Source organism: Xiphophorus hellerii, chromosome 17 (assembly GCF_003331165.1).
Source record: "Xiphophorus hellerii strain 12219 chromosome 17, Xiphophorus_hellerii-4.1, whole genome shotgun sequence".
Classification (NCBI taxonomy): Eukaryota; Metazoa; Chordata; class Actinopteri; order Cyprinodontiformes; family Poeciliidae; genus Xiphophorus; species Xiphophorus hellerii.
In genome coordinates this window covers 16,027,808-16,052,596 of record NC_045688.1, presented here as the reverse complement: position 1 = coordinate 16,052,596, position 24,789 = coordinate 16,027,808, and the positions used below count along the sequence as shown (strand labels likewise).

General features: G+C 40.5%; 1 protein-coding gene across 8 annotated transcripts in view; it reads left to right on the top strand.

Annotated features, from left to right (window-relative positions):
• osbpl8 (oxysterol binding protein-like 8) overlaps window positions 1-24,789 on the top strand; it is a 70,106-nt gene that overhangs the window by 39,052 nt on the left and 6,265 nt on the right. For 4 of the 8 annotated variants that reach the window (XM_032588984.1, XM_032588985.1, XM_032588989.1 and 1 more), the window contains 18 exons: window positions 75-262; window positions 13,825-13,899; window positions 15,252-15,332; window positions 15,565-15,666; window positions 15,758-15,961; window positions 17,361-17,445; window positions 19,104-19,269; window positions 19,494-19,710; window positions 20,086-20,270; window positions 20,376-20,457; window positions 20,554-20,652; window positions 20,995-21,091; window positions 21,171-21,269; window positions 21,350-21,447; window positions 22,051-22,140; window positions 22,688-22,824; window positions 23,015-23,200; window positions 24,153-24,306. In XM_032588984.1, the coding sequence (XP_032444875.1) occupies window positions 75-262; window positions 13,825-13,899; window positions 15,252-15,332; window positions 15,565-15,666; window positions 15,758-15,961; window positions 17,361-17,445; window positions 19,104-19,269; window positions 19,494-19,710; window positions 20,086-20,270; window positions 20,376-20,457; window positions 20,554-20,652; window positions 20,995-21,091; window positions 21,171-21,269; window positions 21,350-21,447; window positions 22,051-22,140; window positions 22,688-22,824; window positions 23,015-23,200; window positions 24,153-24,306 (2,345 nt within the window). Of the gene's footprint in view, window positions 1-74; window positions 263-6,537; window positions 6,886-13,824; window positions 13,900-15,251; window positions 15,333-15,564; window positions 15,667-15,757; window positions 15,962-17,360; window positions 17,446-19,103; window positions 19,270-19,493; window positions 19,711-20,085; window positions 20,271-20,375; window positions 20,458-20,553; window positions 20,653-20,994; window positions 21,092-21,170; window positions 21,270-21,349; window positions 21,448-22,050; window positions 22,141-22,687; window positions 22,825-23,014; window positions 23,201-24,152; window positions 24,307-24,789 lie in introns of those variants that run through there. The other 4 variants (XM_032588986.1, XM_032588987.1, XM_032588991.1 and 1 more) reach the window with 4 other exon arrangements.

The window sequence follows — 24,789 nt, the reverse complement described above, 5'->3', positions numbered from 1 at the left end:
CTTTGTAGATCCTCTCTGAAGCAAGAGATGGCCTAATGTCCTGTTTTCATCTCATTTCCTGTTTCCACCTGTAGGTGCTATAACGTCCACCGATGACCCCATCCTTCTGACCCCAGGCAGGATGAGCCAACGCCAGGCGAAGGAGCGGGACAAGGAGAAGGAGAAAGAGAAGGAGGCGGGCCTTCAAACGCCCAACAGGGAGCACATAGCCACGCCCTCTAACCTCAGCCCAGGGGTCAGCTACACCCACGGTAAGACCCACTGGCGCGCTGTTTGCTCTGCAGTTGTGCAAAACATGGAGGTTCATTCACTTTTTTCTGTTGTAAATACACACTATATTCACATTATTGCTATGTGGCAAACTATGCTTCGTCCCTTTGGTTCAGTCGAACTGGCTTGTTTGAGTGTGGGATATACACTTTAACACTCCAAAACAAAACAAAACAAGATGATAATGAATAACACGGGGTTCTCATAAGGAGTTATTCTAATATGAGTTTTTATTCTGTAAAACTTCTTTTCTTTTTTTCATGTTTACTGCTTTAATCAGCCTTCCGCCTGATTAAAGCAGTAAACATTTATCATTTGCAGAATAATCAGATTAGCTGTCTTAGTCTGGATTGAGCGGCGGCAGCGTGGCTCAGAGAGTATGCCTCAGCTACTGAGTTTGAGGCGATAAAAACCTTGTCTTTTCCTCACTATGTGTTCAGCGCTTAAATGCAGGAATTTAGTTTTTTTTAATCTTGCTTTTTTTTAAAGTTTGTTGTTTTACTTTGAGAATCATGTTTCAACATATTGAAATCAATTGAAAGGAATGAAGATATAACAATCTGGGTGCATAATCGCAGTCATCAGTTAAAAGCCTGTAGGAATGAGTTCATTTAAGGCCTTTTAAGCAGGATGGAGCTGATTTTAGCGCCTTATCCACTAACACTGACGCCACTCTAAAAAGTACAAATGTATCTCTTTTCATTAGATTAATGTTGTTCTGCATTTTTTCTCACACCAGATAAAAGTCTTGCTGTGGAACAAAATAGAGTAGATTTCACCAAAGTCTTACATAACCACTCATTCATCTCATTGCAGTGTCAGTGCGCCCTCTTGTGGCTTTCTAAAGAATCCGAGTTCATGATTCATGCAGGTCTTATTGATGAAATTGGAGTTTCTGTTAATCACTGATAGGATTATGGATTGAAGAGCTTCCTGAGGGTGGTTGCTCGGTTACCTTAAAGCTACATTACAGTATATCATCTTGACAAAACTCCATTGATTTCTCTTTCTTTTGATCAGTTCTTCATTGTCTTAATAATGAAGTCTCTCCTGATCATGGAGGCAGGAAAGAATGGTTGTCCAACTTAGTGATTCGATGTTGATTAGGTAGTTAGGAGGTGTAAAATGACGTCATAATGTTAGAGCTTAATTTCATTTGTTAGTGGTTTTAGAAAACATATGTTTAAAAGTGTGATCATACCACAAGAGGGAGCTACTATGACACAAATGTAAATCTGCAGTCAGTCACCTTGAATTGTTTTTTGTGTGTTTTTTTAAGTTACTGACTCAAAATAGTGCATAATTCAGAATTGGAAGAAAAATTCCACTTGGTCTAACATCAAACATTTTAAAGCATTCTCAACATTCTGTTTTGAGAAGAGGAAATGGAACAAAGTAACATCTGTGTTGTGAAGTTATTATTTTAAAACCATATAGATTGAAGTTTCTGGTTTTAATTTGGCAATCGTAACTTCAATGTCCAGCGTATTGTTATCAGTTATGATCCAGATTTAAGAAGCACTTTAATATTTTCCTAAGGAGACACCTTCATATGCTGCAGCATCATCCAAACTGCCTTTGTTTGTTTTCACAATGACTCGCGAAAACCTTCTCTGACCCTCAACTCCTTCAAGACCAAAATAGGTATCCATGGCAACAGATTTTCAGCCCGAACAATACTGATGTCAGAGCCACTAATGGCACTGGTCTTGATCTGTCAGAGAAAAATCAAAGCTGCGGTCCAGAACAACCATCTCGATGACAGCTTGAGGTTCGGTTTGCCCGTTTAAAAAATTTTTTAAAAATTTTTTATCCCCTTGCCCCCATAATTCCTCTGTCACAACCCTTTACAGTTTGTCCGTACAGCGAGACGCATGGCGGTGATGTAAGATTACTCAAATCCTGCCGGAGCTGTGAGGGAACATTCACAGCTGAGGTGTGAAAATGAGCGGTTGTTTCAGCAGTGTCAAGTACAAGTACGAAGGTTTAGCATATTAAATACACGGAGTGATCTCCAGACATCAAAGCTCCACTTATTCTCATATTTATATGCATTTCTTCCATATTTTAACTTGTTTGCGTTTGTTAAAATCCCTCCGTGATTCTTTCGCACCAAGAACTGACTTCTGGAATCCTCTCTGAAGAATCATGCATTAATGTCAGTGTTTAAATATTTAAAGATGGTACTGCTTTCATGGTGCGTCGGCTTTGTCTCAGTGATTTCCTATCGCACATGCACAGAAACGGAGTTGCCTCTGCTTTATGACTCAGTGAGGAGCCGTTTTGATGAGACGCCTTTAGCCGTGGGCGCCGACTCCTTGAGGATCAGCAGTCTGGAGTCAGAAAACAACCGACTCCAGTTCTTACGTATTTATTGCACCTTGACCGTTTTCTCATTTCCTCACGTTGTAGCCACGAGCCATAGGAGGTTTTATCTGGATTTGATGTGGGACGACGATCTGAAAAGTGTGGCGTTGGGTTGATTAAGTACTTTGCGGAAGCACCTTTCACTGCAGTGACTTCTCATTAAATTTACAGCCTTTGACTGGGTCATTTTGACACATGAATGTGAACTGATCTAAACCATTCAGTTCAAATTCAGTTCAATAATACTGTATTTCTACCAAAATAAAACTAAACGTAACTTCTGTCATCCAAGTATCTTTGAAGAGTTGTCCTAGGTGGTGATGCAGCGGACGGAAGGATCACCGCCTGTCATGAAAACAAATTTTGCTTGACAGTAAACTGTGAATGCAACAAATAATATTGTTTTGAGACAAATACATGCTTTCAAAGATTCTTACTGGAACGGGAAGAATCTTGTCTCTGGTAAAAAAGAGAGACGAGAAAAAACCAAACCACCAAGAAAATGAAAATTAGAGTAAGTGTTACTGTATTAATCCAGGGCAATTTTGTTGACAGAAACGTAATAATCCATTTTATTCATGGTTTCGATTGTTAGGTTGTCATGTTTTATTTTGGATCTTTAAAAAAATCTTCCAGTTCCAGCGTCAAGTGTTCTTTACAAAATTCAAGTTTATTAGTCTTTGAGATCTTCAACTTATTACTTGTAAATTGGGTCAAAACGACAATATCATCATTCATCTCAATAATTACCGGGACAATTTATCATCCGTCAAAATTTCTATTTAAAAGAAAACTAAACGGGCAGCGGAGGGAGATGAAAAGCGAAGGGAACAGGCGGGGTCAGTTTGGATTTAGGATCAGCTGCGGGGATTAGGCGCTGCCATACCGGGTTAGGTACACAGAGGGGGCCGCTCTGATCTGCAGCCTCCCTGTCTTCCTCCAGCGGGCTACCCGAACACCAACCGGGTCGGGAAGAGATGATGGACGACATCTCCGTCTGGGTTTCTGAGCACCGCTCGGACAGCTGGAGCACTCGGAGTGACCATAGCGCAACATGGGAGGTTAAGCTGCTGTCTGCTCCTCAGCTTTGGACTCTTTTGAGTTTCCCTTGATTGTTAGCCAGAAGAAAACCGAGGTACAGTACGGTAGAGTATTACTTGTTTTTTGTGTTGGCGTCGTGGTTTTATACCTTCTATTTTCCTGAAAATTGCTGATTTAAGGACAGAAGAAAGATGAAAGGAACACAAAAAAACAGATTTTAAAGTTAGTAATGTTGCTGCATTGACTCAAAGACAGTAGACGGAGTCGATAGATCAATGATTTAAATAGCCTTTTTGTTCCAGAGGTAATCCAGGCTTACATGGTGTCTCCTTTAAGGCTTTGGTTGTGTTTTCGGCATGTGACAGACTGACTCTGATGTACATGTCACTGTTGCTGCTAAAATCCTCAATTCTTTCAAAACCGCAGTTCATTTTATTTTCTTCAGTTAGACGTGCACCCAGTTTGAAAAAAATGACCCAAATGCAGACTAATTTTAGGCGCAGCAGCGATGGACGCCTCCTCTCACCGCAGGTTAATTAGCTGTGGGAAATGATTCACTCGTTCCCAACATCCAATTACCTGTTTTAATTAAAGCACGTTTGAGTCAGAAAGCCTTTGCTGTGCATTTCTCAGGAACGGAACGGCCGGTTGCCACGGCCACAGAAGTTTTAGAAGGGATTACGCTTGTTTATACTCCTACAGTCTGTCTCTGATGAACAGTCTCCACGGACGGAGACTTGACAAAAGGCCAGCGGGACGCTCTGAGCTTTTAGATGGGTTGAAGTCACAACAATAAACAGGGCAGGCCAGCTGATTGGAAAGAAGATGGCGACATTGTAGATGTTCTTCCTTACAGATCAGGTTTTCTCATCCCAGATAAAGGCAAATAGTTTGTCTTCCTTCTGTCTTTAACAGAGCTTTGTGCTTGTTTTTGTGCTGCCCGATGACCCCTGACCTCACAGCAGCTACAGGCCTTTAGGATTACAGAAGGACTCACCCCTCATTAGGAACATTTCACTGCTATTTATCAGGATAATAGTGCCACAGACTACATATACAGTAAGATTCTTGTTAATTCTGTGCGTTCTTGGCTATTTTAACCCACGTCATCAAAGACTGGGTAATTACAATACAACAAAATGAAGTTTCTAAAGGACAAAATATAAATGAGGGTATAAATCTGTAAGTTTTCAGAAAGTAGCTCTTTGGAAATCCCTTTACTGATGCTGAAGTCCTAATTAAACTGGATTAACTGTAGAGTTTTGGGGTTTTTTTGTTATTTTTTTTTACAAATTCAACTAAATATCAAGCTGTGTCTTTGTGACATTCTGCTAGCTACAAAGTTAGTTCTTTGCCATAATGTCTGTGCAGCTGCACAGACATTATGTAGCTGCACATAATGCAGCTAGAAATGCACCGATCCAACATTAACATCTGTGTTGGTCCCGATATTTAAAAAACTTCTAGATTAGGTATCAGGGACAATGTACCCGATCCATAAGAGCAGATCTATTCAGTCTAATTCTATGCTTTGAGCCACATTATGCTTTATTATTTATTTTATGTTATATTTAAAAATCCTAATTGCTCTTTCTGAACCATTTGAAAGAAGGTTTGTTGCAGTATATTTGAGGTAGTCAACCTATTGTTTCTGTTTCTTTATTATTCATTTAACATCATCTGTTATACTACTGACTGACTGAACAAATTTAAGTTGTTTTTATATGTTTGACCATGCTCGTTTAAGGTATTGGTGTATTTAACTGTGCTGCACTGGTGCAGAATTATCAAATAAATTTGTAATTATGGCCGTGTTAAAAAAAAAAGACAATCAAGTCAGATCAGCTCTGATTTTTGGTATGGGATCGGTATCAGCCGATACTAAAGCTCAGATATCGGTATCAGTAGTGGGAGTGAAAAATGCGGATGAGTGCATCCTTAGCTAAAATCCTAACTGAATTTGATTATCTTTTGTGTTTTTTATAGATTCAACTTAATATCAAATTGTGTCTTAGCAAAATGCTGCTAGCTATAAAATTGGTTTTCTACCATAATGTCTGACGTGTTGATGCAACACAGATTCATCCTTTGAGTTGGGCAGCCTTTGTAGAAATTGATTGATTTATAGGTTGGATATAAAACGCTCAACTAACTAGTAACTAAAAAGAAACAATAAAAAAACATCTCATCAGCAGATTACAAGTAGATCTAGTTCCGTGGAAGGAGAATAAAGAGAAATAGGGGATTGTTTTATGTTCATATAGGTGTGAATAAAAAAGAAGAAATATTAAGATAAAATCTGGCAGTTTTGAGTCTGGGATGAAATCTGGGAATGTGTGAGAGCGGTGGGAGCTTTGGGGAACCCAAGCTGTCGTGGAGCTTTTGATTCTGCCTCATTCTCATCATCCTCTGTCTTCTCCGCTTTGTTTTCCAAAGATAAAAAGCAGGACAGAACGTCACGGATATGAATCCACGATATCTGTGATGTGACTGATTACTATTACAATAAAAAATTATGCTCCGTTTTTACAGCCGCCATTGAAAAAAACACCAACAAAAAGAAAACAGGCGTCTTAGTTCAATGTTTAGAAAAGATGAATCATCTGGGACAGCAGTGAAGTGTTCCTTTACGTCTATAGGAACACTTTAGACGTGATTAGACTCCTGAGGAGAAATGCAGCAGCAGAGGAAGACGAGACGTAGAACACATCGAGTCAGGATGCAGCTCCCCTCCCATCCGGAGCACAGGGAGTAGGCGGGGCTCGGCTTATTCCTTATTAAGTACTTACAGCCTCTCCCCTCTCATAGCAGGGAGAGAGTGTGTGTGTGTGTGTGTGTGTGTGTGACGGAGAGGGGGCCAGTCGGCTGCACTGATTCAAAGGCTGCATGTGTTTTTGTGTTGTGCTCCTCCACCGCTTCACTCGCACACTAGAGGGAATTGGATTCCCGATCACCCTCCGATCTTCCGCCCCAGAGCGTTCCCTCCCCCTCCTCCCTTCCCTCGCACCCCCTTGTGTCTTCCTCCCGCCCCGGCGAGGGAGCTCCGTGCCGGCCCCATGATGAAGGAGGAGGGCCTGCTGAACCGCCGGCGGTTTTCCACGTGCGGCGGGACGGCGTCGCTTCGACCTCCGCACCCGGACGGACGCAAACTCATCCGCAACGCCTCCTTCGGGGGCTATAACGAACTGTCGCCCATCTCGCTTCCAGGTGGGTGTGCTCCCCGGGTCGCGGGGCGCCGCAGAGTCTTTTAGTAGTTCAGCTTGTGGTTGCGACTGATTTCTACTACAGGATTTACTCTACAGTGGGGAGAGTTTTCTCAGAACGCTGTGTTTTACTACTTTGTTGGCATCAAGACGGGTCCAACAATCCTCCCAGATCTATAATCTACTAATAATGTTTATGAATCTGTAGTAAATCTGATAATGAGTCCAACAGGGTGAACTCCTCTTTGCCATCTGAAGCAACTATACTGAAAAGTTACATACCTTGCTGCTGATTGGGGGTAAAACTTTAGGAATTGAGGCGTTTTTATAATTTTTTTTTCATATCCCTCATGATGCGGCCACTCATATTGAATTTAAAGTTGTTGTGACTTTAAGTATGACGTCGGGAAAATCAGCTTAAATGAGATATTCTCATCGGTGTCTGTGGAGGAATTGGTCTAGCATCTCTCTCAAGAACTCTTGTAGTTTGTTAACTCTTAGACTTTTCAGTTGTTTTAAGGTTTAATTTACCAATTTTATTTTTCTTAATTGGGATTTTAACTAAATCAAGTTCATATTAGTACAATAGTTAAATCTATCAAGCATTGACTTTCGCAGCATGAATACGTTTGTACCTCTGTTTTACAGTAAGAAAAGAGACAAACATTGTTAAGCATAGTTCAAAACGACGTTCACTTGAATGTGTTTACTGAATCTGAAAAAAATGGGAATTTTCCATTTTGCTGCATATTCTCTTCATAATTTTGTATTAGAATTAAATAAGCTTGTGCAAGCCAGTAAAGGACAACTCATCTTCTTCAGTTGGGCTTTACGTTGGGTTCCAGCCATTCCTCAACGAAAGTGCTGTGTTAATCCTCGTTTTTTTTTGTTGTGTTTTTTAAGTGCATTTAATCCGACGGTAAACGAAGGATTAAATCAGCCTACCATTCATTTGTAAAATGGCTCTCAGCAATCTTTGCTTTTGTTCATCCTGGTGAAAAAGAGCATGGAGCCGGAGGCGGACAGCTGGAAACCGCACAGCGCTCCCAAAGAGGGAACACGTCCCCTGTTCCACCTTTCCCCACGACTATTTTTAACTTTAGTGAAACCCAGTAAAGGCTGACTGTGCACAAACCTTGTTTTGTAGCCACAGACGGATGCAGTATTTATGACTCTCCTGCATGACCTGGTAACTCTGCTAACTCTTTCTTTTTGTGTTTGCCATTTTGAGTCTCAGCGCTTACGGCCGACTCGGTTGCAGGCATTGAAAGCGTTTGCCATGGCTGGCGATTTACTCTGGCGACCTTTTTGGCCGAAAGCCGGCTTCTTTCCTCCTCTAAAGTACCTCCTCCAGCTATACAAATCTCTCAGACTTCAAGACAGCGTCTCTGAGTCATAGTGTTTCTCCTCCTGCAGCCCCTGCTCCATTTATCTTAATTTTTGACATTCAGCTACCAGACGGCAGCGCCAAGAGCCTCTGAAGGAGATAACTGGATCAGGCAGGTTGGGCTAACCCACTTGTGTGCTTGTTGTTTTTGATTTGTCTTTTGAGCTCCACGTCTGGTTGTTTTTTTTGTTTTTGTGTTTTACTCCCACATCTGTCCTCATCTGCAGCTCATAGAAGCTTGTTGGCGTCTGAAAAATCCCTTGCCTTATATTCTCCTCTCATCAGCTTACACCTACAGGTTTTCTAAAGGGTTTAGACGGAAATGTCAATTTCAGTTTGATTCTGGGGCGTCATTTCTAAGATGACTTTGCCACATTATCTAGATAGTTCTTCCAGTGTTCTGCGATCGAGGAAATTCACATAAAATCCCTGCATTTATTCCCTTTAATGCAGGGAAAAAATACATTAGAAAATCTTTGATAACTGATTGGAAGTTCCCCGAAACAAATTGTAAGTTTAAAAAAATCTTCCTGACTGAAGTTGCTTCAGTATTCCCACATAATATTCAGTTCTCATGATGCCACCTATTTTATGTAGTGCACCAGCAAAATGGTCCCACAGCATTGTACCATACCACACAGTTAGGATGGTACAAGCATCCTGCATTTTTCACTCCAAATGCAAAAATGGTTATTATGTCCAAACAGTTCCACTTTAGTTTCATCAGATGAAAATTTCTCCAAATATGAAGGTCTCGCTTTTTTTTTTTTGTGTCATATTAGCTTCCTCTTTTTTCTGCACATTCTGGACCCAAACACATTCATCTGTAGGTCACAGAACCAGTCTCCTCCGTGTTACGATGGTTGGACATTCCCATCATGTCTGTTCTCGTGTATAATTGATCCCTTTTCTGATATATTGGCTTATTTATTTTGACTTTCCCATTGTATCAAATAAGAAAACATCTAACTTACCTTCAAACAGTGAGAAAGTGTCTTGGTTTTTATTCTGTGTATGTACTGAATAACGGTTTCAACCGTAGTTGTTGCCCTGCTGTTCTTGTCTTTTAGATTGTCCTGTTTTAATTTACTATCCAGATAATTTACTATGTTGAAGATGTTTGGTAAGAATAGGACATCTTGTTGGACCCATGGGAAATCAGGCTGAGCTGTATTAATCCTGCTTTGACTATTTACTTGGACATGGATATAATTATTGGTTATTACCACATGACTTTGAGTTTTGCTTTTATTTTGGTTTACAATGTGCCTTTTCTTAACAGTTACTTGGTGGTACATATAAACTTAGCCTCACCAAAAATATAAATAGATCAACCCACGCAAAACTGCCGCCATGGAAATGCAACCTACTGCACCTTCTCCCATTCAGACATCCATGCCTAAAATATCCCTCCATCTGAAGGAAAATTGATTTTTCTCTTACTAAGAGCCCACAACCATTTTAACGCTTCATTCACTTAATTTCTTTTCTTATTTCTGTTTGTGAAGCACAGTGATGGGCTGATGAATTAAAGGGCTTCATGGCAGGGGCGAGAACGTCACGTCTTAAGAGGCACGACTGAGCGGCAGAGACTGTTTTAATCTCCAAAAATATATTAAGAATAGAAGTGTGTAATCAGAAAGGGCTACTGAGATGCAGCATTCGGAAGATGATTTATAATATGTTGAAAGTGATGGGCCAGTCCTCTACATCGTTGAATTCGGTTGTCCAACCCCTTCCATGACTACAGGTATATGAAACTCAGCACCTAAAGGATGCAGTTGTGCAAGCATTTATGAATTTGTCTCTCTCAAGATTTAATTGACATTTCTTTGAGATTGACGTTTCCAAAAGTGAAAACATGTTTTATTTTTTACTAGTTAATTGCAACTTTCAGCTGTGTCAATATCTACATACCTCAGGTATCTAGCCATACCTCAGGTGTGCTGTAGATTCAACAGACGAGTCGGGTTTTGGTTGTTGCCCAGGGAAACGGCACTTGTGTTTCTGAGGGCATTATATTATGGGGCTATTTTTCATTAGTTGTGATCATTTTATCCTTCCTACTTTGTTGAGCTGTTTGGGGATGCCTCTTCCTGTTCCAAAATGGCTACCTACTGTAACCAAAAGCAAGTTACCATAACAACATAAGTGATTGAGTTTGGTGTGGAAGAACAAAGTCTGATCTAAACTTGTTGCAACATTTTTAGGATGAATAGAGCACACACTGAGGAATTCTCGTCCAACATCATTAGCTGTGTGTCCATTAGAAATTGCAATTACTCTGTAAAGGTTTAAATGAAACTAGAACTGCAGGCAGTTACCATATTGGTCCAAGCACTACCTAGCAGAAAATGACCTTTCCTACCCGTGCCGTCTCTCCATCTGTTGACCGGATGGCCCATTACCCCTCAAAAATTAGACTTGCTAGAAAATAATACGTATATAATACATGTTAACTTTTTTTTACTAGATTACAAAATACCTCGATGAAACTGCACTGAATACTTCTGGGGAGAACAAATTATATCCTTCACATGTGTTTTTGTACTAGAAAGAACTCAGTGCAGAAAGAATAAACATTGAAATGCAATTAGGACATTTTGGAAGACATTTAAAAGGAGCCTACCAACATGTGTGTGTCTGAAATCCAGCATTTTGATGTGGAAATGAGCAACAATGCTTAGGTGAACTAAAATGTAGTCATTAGCATCTGGGGTATCATTAGCATACTGACTAACACTGACTTACTCCATTTGCTATGCAATATGTGCATGAACTAAAATTACCTAAAATGCTAAGGTTAGTTTAAGCTCTGTTCCGACCCAAATTGGGGGTTCTGATGCTGAAATGAGGAACAGTGCTAAGGTTAGCTTCACTAGTGTCAGTAGCATGTGGATTATCAGTAATATGATAACCCACATGCTACTGTGGGATATCATACTCCACTGTGTATGCTAAATGTGGCTAATATGTCAAACGAGACAAATAACATTTGAATACGTGTAAATATTTAACATGCATTCCTTTACGTTTGCTGTCTTGTGCCATATTTGCTCTCCAACATTCCGGGTAAGGCACATGGACTGGGTTCTGACCTTATGAGGCCGGTAATGGATGTGGAAAACATCCAGTCTAGCAGCATGGTGCGCTCCCTGCTGCTCCTGTACCTTTGCATTCCATTTGCTCTCCCTTCTTCCCCAACATCTGATCTGTCACAGAGGTTCTTGTTGTTCCTCTTTTCTTAAAGACATATACGCTACAGTCGGGATGTGGTGCCGCGTGACTCATCCACAACTGAAGGCTTGCAGATAAACATTCATCCCTTTTCACTTTCTATTTGAACGTTCAATCAATGGGATGTGGTGCTCACTATGTTATAAAATATATACTGTATATATCAAGATTTATTGACACCAAGATAAAGGACTATTTCTGTTTCATTTTGCCTTTTTAATGAGACTTTATTAAATGTGACCATCTCTATTTCATTATTTTACCTATTTAAGCTCTGACTGGCAAATTCCATATTGAACAAAAATTTCTCAATAAGACGCAATTTGAAATTTGTTAAAGTTATTGTACTTTGAAAGCAAAGAAATGTTTTTGTTTTTTTATTAAGTGAAATTGTAGATTATCTGATAAAAACACTGCGTGGTGTTTTTGTCAGAACACATCAGATATGCTGCTTTGGATAGAAAGGACTGTTTATGATGAAAATATTCGCTGCTGATGCTAAGATGAAAACGGCAATCGGTATGTTGAAGGTCATGCTCGGTTTCTTGTTGATTTGGCATTGATGTGCAGAAAAAAAAGCACAAAATATTGATTTTGGAGAAAGAGGCTGTGAAGGCAGCGTTTCGCTCTCAGACTGGGAGACTCTGCCCTTAGGAAGTCCTTGCAGCAGCTGTCATTCTTCCTCAGCTGGAGTATTTCTCAGAGGTTAGAGGAGTTGGTAAAATGGAAAATAAAAACCAGGAAATGCGTTTTCATTGACTTACTACTTTTTAATTGGTATGAGATTTCCTCATACTTCCTCAAAGTATCACTTAGCCTTTGATACTGAGCCAAGGTAATATTTTTAACTCCTGGAAAAGGTCATGAGAGTGAGCTAATTAGTTTAAAATTTCATATCAAAGCTGCTGTCTGAGAAACTCTAACCTAATAAAACTTATTAAAGGTTTATAACCAGTTAAAAAGCAATAAAGTCTTCATGTTATGTGTTGCCATGGAAACATAATGTGGTTAAGAGTAAAGGTTGCATCTTTAGGCGTCTCAGGTTGAATTTGGTTATTTGATTACGTGTAATATTTTTGTTTGCTAGTTAAAACATAAAGTCAGTTTAGCCCAAATTTAATAGCATAATCATAATCAAAGAGACAGAACTGATCTGAACTAAAGTTTAATTGATATGAGGAGTTTATCCTTATTGTTAATAAAATTTAAGGAGAGAATGGTTGAAGTTAAAACAAGTTCCTGGTAAGAGAATTGCCAAAAAACAAAAAATGTTCACCATTTTTGCATGCACTCTATAAAAATGCTTTAGAGCATTTTTATTTTAGCTTCTTTTGTCAAAGTTCTTGCTTTGGCTTTTTACTAGGGCGCACCGATTCTGATTTTGGCCAATATCAATTTTTAAAAAAAACCCCCAAAAAACCACTGTTGCCAAAGTCTTCAATAACACAGAAAAAAGTTGCTGGATTTGTTACTTTTTTGAAGAAAAAAAAAATTCTCTAGTGGGTAAGAATCAGTCAATCGGCAATCACCTGAAATTAAGAAAATCTGTGCCGATTGATCGGTGCACCCACCCATATTTTCTGCCTGTTCGACTGCAAACCACATCCAAATCATTAACCTTCTACTACTGTGTTCAACAGTTTGAAGTCTTTCTGCTGATTTATGATTTATTTTTACTTTCATAGGAATGTTGTTTCAGTGTTCTTTTAATCAAGCCATTGTTAGTTTTCAAGACAGTACAAATCAATGACCGAATGTTTAACCTCCTAATTGAGGCCAGGGAGTAGACCTGCTGATTACACTTCAGGGTAAATTGTCTAATTTAGATGACTTATTGGTGCATTGGCCTTCAATCAAGGCAGCATCTTTCCCCACATCATCTGGTGACTTTACTGAAAACAAATGTATTCTCCAGTGATTTGTGTCTTGAATCATTTTCTGCACATCACTCCTCCTCTGGGCTCTGTTCCATATCACAAACTTGACATTTGAAAATGAGCCTCTGCAGGGCTTCCTCTGCGCTCGCAGCAGAGTGCCGGAGTTATGGGAAAGAAACCATGAAATATTTACAGGCCCAGGCGTCCCCGTCGCCGGCCGCTGCACTCTCAGCGGGAGAGCCGTTGTTTGGTTTTGGGAATTGGTTAGAAACTCACTAATTGGAATGAGAATTCGCCGAAGTGAAAGTCAAGTTTCCCTCAGGACACGGTTCTGCCGACGCCGTTTGACATTTCCAGAAACGCAACATTAGTCTGAGTCTTCTGATGAATTTTGACGAGTGAGTGCGCATCGACATTTTCTTTGTTCTTTACTTTCTTTTCAGGTTTCGAGAGAGTAAAGGAGGACCTTCTTCCTCTGCCTTTGAAAGAGGATTCGAATTCCATATCAAAGAGCAAGGTAAGAAGACAAAAACTCATGTTATGAGCCATGATGGCTCATAACACTAAGCTGTGCTCTTTACTGTTTTCGTTGTAATGAGAATCATTAAATATGAGGAAGGATTACTTTGTTGTTTTTCTATTTTACTTTCCCGGTCTTGCATCAGCAGCGTCAAACCCAGCTGAGATGACTCATGCATCACACACCGACACCGTTGAGCAGCTCTAGTTTGTCTGCTTTTACGTGCAGAATGAAAGATTTACCAATGTTCAGATAAAACGTGGCAGTCTGTCAATAATAATAATAATAATAATGACTCCTTTTAAATGTATGGTCTGATCCAGTGCACTAACAACTGTTTATTGTTAATACAGGCATGTCACTGTGCTTCATTCACTGCAGAAACACAAAAGTCTTACCAAGTATTTTCGGACTGGTTTCCAGAACGAAAACATTTGAAGTAACACAAAATTAACTTACAAGTAATTTTTCAGCAAGACGTAGGAGCTTGTTTTAAGTGGATATTGATGAAAAAGTATTAGATTATTTCGCTTATTGCACGAGGAAAATGTCTTGTGGAATTATTGATTTAGAAAAAGCTCCAGTAATTTGCTGCAAAGTTACTTGTAAGTTAGTTTTGTCTTATTTCAAACGCACAGAGATATTTGCACTAGAAACTAGACTTAAAATACTCTAAAAGATTTTGTTGTTCTTGCAGTGTTGTGATTTCAAACTCCAGTTAAGATTTTGGTGAAGTTCACCCAAACATATCTGAAAAGTGTGGCATGTTTTTGTTGCACGTCTGTGAACATAAATCTTTAAGCTTTGCCTCAGACTCTTTTAAAGACGTAGGTCTGGACTTTGACTGGACCATTTTAAGCCTTTTTCACTGTAGCTCTGGCTGTATATTTAGGCTCATTCAACAGGAAGGTAAACGTCTCACCCCAATCTCATGTCTGAAATGGGGTTTAAACCTCATTTTATTTGCGGTTGCCAGTCATTTTACACACTTTTTACTGTCACATGTATTTTGTTTTAAGGATACGTTGAAGATTAGTATAAAGGAGTGGTAATTAATAAAAACAGTAAACTTCTTTTAACTCTTTTTCAAACAAGTATGGTTGCTAAAATGATTCCTATGTTGTTGTTTTTCCGTTTGTGTTCATGTATTTTTTTTTACGAATGATTTTGTTCTAAAATAAAGATAGCATTTAGATTTTTATTGTAGGGAAATGTAAAAACATGCGTCATTTTCAGAACAGTTTACAGAAACCGGCCAATTTTCTATGGAGTTGTAGAAACTGTAGAGAGGCAGATGGGATGTCTTCTTAGATAAACATGTTATGTTTTCTTTTTCTTTTTTTCCCAAGTCTGAAACCAAGCTGTACAATGGCTCAGATAAGGATGTGCCAGCGTCTGGCGGAAAGCTCACCAAGAAGGAGTCCCTCAAGGTGAGAACGCTCTAAAGCAGCTTAAGTCCCACATATCCGGATCCTAATTCTCAGAGGCTGCCTGTAAAAGTCCGCTTTCATGCAGGGTGTGTCTTGTATAATCAGGGATCGTTTGTTCTTATTTCACATTCGACACTCGTTTTCACGAGTTCAGATTGTGCCACGGTGTAACAATGTGTGAAACAAACAACAAATACATCAAATATAATGTGTTCTTTCTTTTTCTCTGCAGGTGCAGAAGAAGAACTACAGAGAAGAAAAGAAAAGGGCGACTAAGGAGCTGCTTAGCACCATCACAGACCCTTCTGTTATCGTCATGGCCGACTGGCTGAAGGTGGGGCCGCCTCACCTTTTTTTCCATCCATTTTTTCCGTTTTTCCATCGAAGCAGAAAACACTTCAGGTTTGACACGTTTCCGTCTGCAGATCCGAGGCACGCTGAAGAGCTGGACCAAGCTGTGGTGCGTGCTAAAGCCGGGCGTCCTCCTCATATACAAGACTCACAAAAACGGCCAGTGGGTGGGAACGGTGCTGCTGAACGCCTGCGAGCTCATCGAGAGGCCGTCCAAGAAGGACGGCTTCTGCTTCAAGCTCTTTCACCCACTGGAGCAGTCCATCTGGGCGGTGAAGGTCAGAACACCCAGCAAATATATATAACTTCTGGCAGATTCAAACTATTTTTTATACTAAAAACATATTTTATTTCAAAGAGTTAAAGGGTCAGTATTGTGTAAAATCGGCTTTTTTGAAGCTTTACGTCTTGTTTTAATGTTATTCCCTCATCAAAAACATACATGGCGTGTTGCCTTGATTCTTTCATGCGTGTTTGAGAAATCCTTTAATCTCCATGGCAACCAGTCAGCTGTGCAAAACGCCGGGGTGGATGTAGTGAACAACGAAGCTTCTGCCTCACTCCGTCACTCAGCTCCTTCAGACTAGCCAGCAGCAATTAGCAAACACCTGGTGGAGCTGCACATCTGCTGCGCTCATTTATGAGCTACTGCTAAGTGAAATGCTGGTAAAAATGTTGTTAAAGGGTTAACAGAGGAGCCATTTTATGATAACTTCCTAAAGGCGGCGTTTTAGAAAGAACAGAAATTTTTAAAGAGACATAAGCCCAATTTCAAGGCGTTAAATTAGGGAGTAAAGTTTATTTTAAGTCATATTTGATATATACAGCATTTTGTATAACAACTGAAGTTAAATGGCTATATGTGCCTGGAAAACACATAATACTGCCCCTTTAATGATGCTGCTTTAACAATCAGGTTCTTATGGAACAGGCCCACAGCATGACACTTCCTCCACCTTACCTAACACTTATGAGGTGCTTTTCTATATATTCACAATTTTATCCACCGGAAGTGTTTGTTGCTGACAATTCTAAGAGATGGGAGACAGTTTTCAAATGGAAAAACCATAAATAAAACGAGAGCAGTTGCTTTTTTTTTAAATGTCCTCCGGTTTGTCCACCTCCAGAGGAAAACAAAAGAAAGAAAGATGTCTGGTTGGGATTTGAAACCCAGAAGTGGATATTAAGTCATAATTATGAGAGCATCCTGCTGTAATTTAGGACAGACAAAAGAAAATGATTTGTCCAGGAAGCCATTTTCATATTTGGCAGCCCACGCGCCGTTTGTTCCTCAGTCCCCAGCTCTCAATGGGGCCACTCCAGCTGTAATTACTTATTCATCACTGACCATAAAAGCTCTCCAGCGTTTTTTTTGTTTTTTTTCTCGTTCTGAAGAGAGCTGCCCTGCTCATTCGCTGCACCACCAAATTTAGCTTCTCACTCATCCTGCATCTGCCCCCTCTGAGCCCTCTCATGTTTGCATAATTGACACATCCACTGTGGTTTGTATTTAGGATCGAATTAACTAAACGGTAATATAAATCAAAAGTGTAAACATATTAACTGAAATGAGAATCTGCCAAAGAGTCGGCGCCGGATCTCAGAAGTGACGTGGTCCGTCACGTCAGCCTGAAGCTCTGTAATTGTTTTCAACACGCTGTCCCTTTCTGTCCTCAGGGTCCTAAAGGAGAGGCAGTGGGCTCCATCACGCAGCCGTTACCCAGCAGCCACCTCATCTTCCGCGCCGCATCAGAGTCTGATGGTGAGAGACGGATTGTCATTCACACATCAATCTCTGACTCCGCCGCTAAAGTAAACTAACCGATCTAACCCAATGCTGTCTTCAGTCGCATTAAGAAACGAATAAATTAACCGCATGATGAATTAAAATGAGCTGAATAATTACCATTCTGAGGATTTCATTTTTTTTGAAGAACAATTTTGTTTTCAGGAGTTTTGCTGTAGATATTTGTCTTCCAGTGGCAGTGTGGAGTGTTATGTACTAAATGACAGTTTATTGGAACTTACTAATGTCTGCCATTGTCTTTACATTAGTAAAAAAAGCTCTCAAAAGTACAGGATTATTGTTTATCGCAATAATTTCAGGGACAATTTATCGTCCTGCAAAATGTATTGTGACAAGCCAAGCATAGAGTAAATATGTCTGTGGCGTAAGTAAATCCACACAATCATTTGCAAAAGTCTTCACACTGCTTTAACTTTTGCCCATTTTGTTTTGTCAGAACTTCAAACTTCAGTGTGTTTAAATGGGACTTTTATGTGAGTGAGTGAGTTTGGGAAAATAGATGCTATGAAAACTTCACAAAATGCAAGAAAATGTCTTTTTTCAGACTAAGCTAAATAATAAAAATATATTATTTTTTTACCTACATTTAATGTTGTTTTAGTGCAATCTCTCTAGATCAAGGGTGTCAAACTCCAGTCCTCAAGGGCCGCTGTCCTGCCGTTTTTGAATGTGCCACAGGTTCAAAACACTGGAATGAAATGGCTTAATTGCCTCCTCCTTGTGTAGATCAGTTCTCCAGAGCCTTAATAACCTAATTATTCTATTCAGGTGTGGTGCAGCAGAGGCACATCTAAAAGTTGCAGGGCAGTGGCCCTCCAAGACTGGAGTTTGATACTTGTGCTCTAGGGGTTTAGAGAAAACAGGAGGAGTTGCAGCATTTATTATGCTGTCCCTGGTGCTGAAACATGGAGAGCCGTTCCGTCTTGCTTCACAGAGTCTCTCTCCGTGGTGCTGGAATGAGTCAAACTGGAACATTATTTCAACCAGTAAGGTTCATCGGGTCTACTTTTTGAACCTTTGAACACTTGCAAGAAAACATATTTAAGTTGATAATCACCGAACAGATTCTGACCTTTGTTAATTTTTTACTGATTTAGGTTACTTTTCAAGAAATCTAAATCTATTTGTTGGTTTAGAAACCAACAAATATTTTAATTCTACTTTTTGGATAACATAAAAAGTTTAACTGTCATTACATAAAATGCTTAATGGATAACAATGTCATGAATTTGTCCAAAAATGTGAAAAGTTATGCCTTTTCTGCATCATTATTAACCAATAAATACAGTAAGAACTGTACTCTAAGTACAGAATTTAATATTTTATTCTAAAAGATCCTTTGAAAGTTAACATTATGTCCATCGTGGAATTGTATTCATCTGATTCTGAAGAATAACTAATTTCTCTGGTCACACGCCTCTATTTTGTATTTGTTAATTCTTTACATTCCACTTATTCCACAATCCCGTATTGAGAAAAACTGTTCCAGGAAGGGATATAAAACATATTTATTCGAGTAACGATAATCCAAAATTAAGGTTTTTTTTGAGTGTAGCACCTTGTGCAGTTTTGTTCCTGACGTGTGGGTGTGTAATTGGGACGGTTTCACTCAGGTCGATGCTGGATGGACGCCTTGGAGCTGGCCCTGAAGTGCTCCAGCCTGCTGAAGAGGACCATGATCCGGGAGGGGAAGGAGGACATGAGCACAGTGTCTGCCGGTGGAGAGCACTCCATTAACTTCTACAGCCTCCTCAGAGCCCACAACATGCAAGGCTTCCAGTGAGCGCACACGACCTACACTACTGGACAGAGAGACGCATATAGAGTTGACGTTACAACAAATATCAGTTTTAGTCTGCACTTATGTACTAGCAGAATAGTTTGAAAACCATTTATCCTTGACAGGTAGTTATGAAAGAATCCAGGGGATCCACTTACTGATTATTGACTTGGCGAACCTGTTCCCCTTCACACCTGAACCGTCTCGTCTCGTCTCGTCTCAGGTTCAACGACAGCGACCACCTTAAAGACCCGGACCTGTACTCGGACAAGTCGGACCGGGAGGGCGAACAGGACCACGAGGAGTCGGACCCTGAGGGCCTGGAGGAGAGCGACAGCGACACGTCGGAGCGCCAGGACGACTCGTACATCGACCTGGACCCCAACGAGCACCTGCGGGAAACCCCGTACATGGAGCAGTCGCACGAAGAGCTGGGGGAGGTACGGCTTTACATTAAACTTTCGTTATGTCCTCAAAGGATTTCAACCATTTTCATCTCAATCTTAAACTGTAGAATCATAAAAAGCTTTATTTTTAATGTTTCTACACAACATGTCATTCTGTGATCATAGTATCTGCAATTTGCTCTGTCTAAGAGACTTCGGTGAGACGATGGCAAGTGTGAAAGTGCTAACTCTCATTTCCATTCTGAGAGTCTATCAGCGTACAAATGAAACTCTTGATGGAAGCTCAATGAAACCTTCACATTGACAAGAGACTTAGCAGCCTCAGTGGGATTTAGTGTTGGCACACTACAGTTAGTCGGTTTTGGTTGTGGATGTTTTAGCTAACATCGTCGACTTGCTCCGTTTCAGGCCGGCGAGGCTGCACAGACGGAGACCGTGTCCGAGGAGAATAAGTCTCTGATCTGGACTCTGCTGAAGCAGGTGCGGCCAGGCATGGATCTTTCCAAGGTCGTCCTGCCCACCTTCATCCTGGAGCCGAGGTCCTTCCTGGACAAGCTGTCCGACTACTACTACCACGCAGACTTCCTGTCCGAGTAAGAGCTTCCTGTGTTTTCTGTTCAATAAATGCACTGTCAATGGAGAAGATGTGGTTGTTACGACAACATGGCTCAGGTAGAAGTCGATTTTGCTCGTTCCAGAGCTGCAGTTGAAGAGAATGCCTACAACCGGATGAAGAAGGTGGTGAAATGGTACATCTCTGGATTTTACAAAAAGCCAAAGGTCGGTTTGACTCACTTCACGTTGAGTTATGTGTATTTTTTTATTTATGATATTTATTTTTGCTCTGCTGAATCATGTTTTTGCTTTAATCCACAGGGGTTGAAGAAGCCGTACAACCCCATCATTGGAGAGACGTACCGGTGCATGTGGCTCCATCAGAAGACCAACAGCAAGACTTTTTACATCGCAGAACAGGTACCACCACCTACAGCAGCTAGCATACAGTGCTGATGAGAAGTTTACATTGCGATGACTATCACATTTATTGGCTGGTTGAAATTATTCATTTTTACTTCCATAAATTAGACTTGTCCAGGTTTCAGTCATCAGCCATTATTTTAGGAAGGCGACTATATCTGAAAACTTTATATCTGTGGGTAGGTCTGAAGTTATTCAGTAGATTATATGCAGTAAAAGTTGAAAAGAAATGTTGAATTTGCATGACTCTTTTGTAAGATGCACCATTTTGGGACCTAAAGGAAGAAAGTATATAGCCAAATCAAAGTTGCCTTGTGAGTAAAAACCTTCTCTTCCCAGGTCTCTCACCATCCGCCAGTGTCGGCCTTCTACGTCAGCAACAGGAAAGACGGGTTCTGCCTCAGCGGCAGCATCCTCGCCAAGTCCAAGTTCTACGGTACAAACAACCTCAGCCGTCTTAATTCTCACCTCATTAACATTCACAGAGCACTGATGAGTTTCCACTCCCATTCCAGGAAACTCCCTGTCAGCCATTTTAGACGGAGAGGCTCGGCTCACCTTCCTCAACCGAGGGGAGGACTACGTTATGAACATGCCCTATGCTCACTGTAAAGGTCAGAGCGCACGCCACAAACCTTTGTTTAACCGCGCATCTGGCTGATCTATATTGACTGGAACATGTTTTATATGAAAGGCATACTGTATGGAACCATGACCTTGGAGCTGGGAGGTCAGATCACCATTGCGTGTGAGAAAACGGGCTACAGCGCTCAGCTCGAGTTCAAACTGAAGGTACGTTTGCAAGACTCGTGGCGGTCATCGTAGACTGGGAGATGGTCAGTGTAAAAGGAGCAGAAATGTTTCTTATGCGATGTCTCTGATTGTCCCGCTCCTCCGTCAACATTTCCGCCTGTCCCACCTCTTTACCCAACCCTATGACCCAACTCCAACCCCACCATTACCAACTGCTTTACCCTGTCATGAACCAGCGGCAGGTATGTGCAGGACAGGATAGGTGACTTTAGTACAAGCGGTTTATTCCTATCACTCATTTCAAAAACAGTGAGTCTGATCTAAGTTATTCAGTAGAAGAAAAAACATTTTTTTTAAATGTAATTAACTAAAAATGAAGTTAACAGGGCAGTTCAGCAGGATTTCTTGTCAGATTATGAGTGTCTTTTCAAGCAGTATCGGTAAATATTTAAAGAAATTTGATTTAAAAGGAAAAAAAACATTAATACAATGTTCTTTCAAAGTAACAACAGTAAGTCCATTTCTTCTCTCTGGTTTTACTGTCCTGTGCTTGACCTCCATCTTGTGTCCTGTTCTCCCTCGTCCTCGATTCCTCTTGGGTCCCCTTCGCCTCTTGTCCCTCGTCCTGCTTGTCTTTTTTAGCCGTTCCTGGGCAGCAGCGATTGTGTCAATCAGATCTCTGGGAAGATCAAGCTGGGAAAGGAGGTCCTGGCTACTCTGGAGGGACACTGGGTATGACTCCACATATTGTTCTAAATTACACTAAGTATGCTTTTTTTCTTGCCTGTAATATTTGTTTTGTTTTAGTAGCTTGAATGTGTCTTTTTAGATTTCTGTTGTTTTGTAAAGCTGTAGTCAAAGATTCAGTTATTCTGTCACTATAAAATCCTGGTTTTAAGTAGCTGGTTGGACTGGAAAGTAGCTTCACAAGCTAACTTTGTCAGTATTTTGCTAATGTTGAAAAAAACACAATTTTGCAATGCCGTTGTTTTCATTAAATAAGACACACAATTAAAATCACACGTGAATTATTTTGTTCACAAGATAAGTTACTAGAAAACATCCTTCTAACACTTCCTGTCGTCTTGTTTGTCGTTTCCGCCAGCAGTAACATCCGCTTCATAGTCAAATAACTCGTGTGATGTGAAAAAAGTGTTATTGAAAAACTTTTTTTTCTACCTTGGTGTATTAAGTAAAATTATTTTTGTAATTCCAATTTCAACAATTATATGGTTAATGGAAACGCAGCTAATGATTGTGTTTGACTTTCCTCTCACAGGACAGCGAGATCTTCATCAACGACAAGAAAACGGGGACGATGGATACTTTCTGGGACCCGACGCCGGAGCTGAGGCAGAACAGGCTGACGCGCTACACCGTCCCACCTGAAGAGCAGGGGGACTTCGAGTCAGAAAGGTGCACTTGGATTTATTTAATGAACTTAAATAAGAATTCATAAGAATAAGAATTCATCCTCCGTTGTCCTCGGATAATCCTAATCCCTTCTGCTTTAGAGTTCTGCTTTTAAACATTTCCAGACTATTTGAATGAAAGGACAAACTTGAGGGATGTCCAAATGGGTTTGAATGTTTTTATGAAAATCCAGACTGTGGCAGCACGTGACTCGAGCGATCAACAACAAGGACCAGACGGAGGCCACCAACGAGAAGTTCATCCTGGAGGAAGCTCAGAGGAAGGCGGCCCGGGAGCGCAAGGCCAAATGCGAGGAGTGGATCCCCGCCCTGTTCGAGCAGGACCCCGTCACCGGAGAGTGGCATTACAGATATGCCGAGTGAGTGGCTCCTCTCTGGCCCCGCACACCAGCCAGTGCACCCAGGTTCACCTCCGCAAGGGCAAAAAAAATGTCTCTAAACTTCGACTTTTAGCATCTAAGTGTTTTACAGTTATGAGGCATTTTGAATGCAGCTATAAAAAATAGTTATTAAAAAAATACATCAACCCTTAATGGGCTTCTCTTTAAAATTATTCCCATTTGCTTCTTTGTTTTTTCTTAGCAAAGTGTAAGGGTGCCACCTTCTGGTGGCTACTGTAACTGCAGAGTTATCGTGATCAAAGGAATATTGTGTTTTTTTTAATATTATTACTATTTTATCTGACCTTCAATTTGCATGGCCCTTTTGATTAATGTTTAATGTATTAGTTCAACATTTATATTGAACTACATAAACAATGTAGAAAATATCAAAATCAACACTACTTATAAACAAGATTATTTAGAAGACAGTATTTTCACTCTCCCAAGAAGAATTAAGCTTTAATCTACACTAAAGAATATGTCATGACAAAGGTGTAAACTAATAACTCAATTCTGCCATGTTGCAAAAAACACACCTGGGTGTTAACCTGTGTTAACCTGGGTGTTAATCCAGCCAAACATACAAATAGTTCTCTCTCTGTAAGGTCGGGTAGAAATAGGAACACCATAGCAGTACAAGAGTCATTTCTGGAAAACACAAAGTTAGTTTTATTCATAATAAGAACCAACAGCACTTGAAAGCCTGTTAGAAGCTTGGAAATGGGCCACATAACATTGAATAAGTCAAGTGAGTAAAGTTTATCCGCACTTTAGCTGTAGGCATAATCTTCTAATTTTGCGAATAAATATGGGAAATGGAAGGAATCCTAAAGTCGACCCTTGTGGTACTCCAGTTTAGAAACTTAAAGAACAGATTCTGTCCCTCTTCTTTTGCCTTCTCATTTCTCCTGCTTGTGTGTTTCCTCAGCACCAGGCCGTGGGATCCGCTCAACGACCTGATTCAGTTTGAGATAGACGGCTGCATCCAGACCAAGGTCCGACACCGCACCCCTATGGTACGTTCTGGCAGTCTTATTAGTCTGAGTAACCAGGGGCCGCGGAGGGACAATTGCAAGTGCCAGGTATGTTGTCCCGGTGACAAAGCATGCCACCGCCTCATCCGTCTTTCACGCATCAGCCGGCGCACCGCCTCCATTGTCGTTTCATCTCTTTGTGCCACCACCTCCCCGCTGCCGCCATCATAGCCTGGACTCTTGTGTGCCTTTGTTTTTTTTAATCCATTATCTAAAACTTTTTCTCTTACACCGGCTGCTCTGTCCTCCTCATTGTTTCATTGTTGTGTCTGCATGACTCATCAAACACAAACCCTTAAAGTAGTTTAAATTCATTTTAGAAGGCGGCAAAATGTTCAGTGTTTAGTAGCGATTTTCCAGATGCAACAACCAGTATCAGCCAGTGTTGCAGACACGTTAACTGTTATTGTTTACATCCAAACGTTTCACACATGAGCACAAACGCTGGAGGGGAAAAAGACAGGCCTTTTACTCGCCATCCATAGCCGCGCTTCTGTGGTAGAGCAGTTCTGTTCACAAAATGAAACTGGA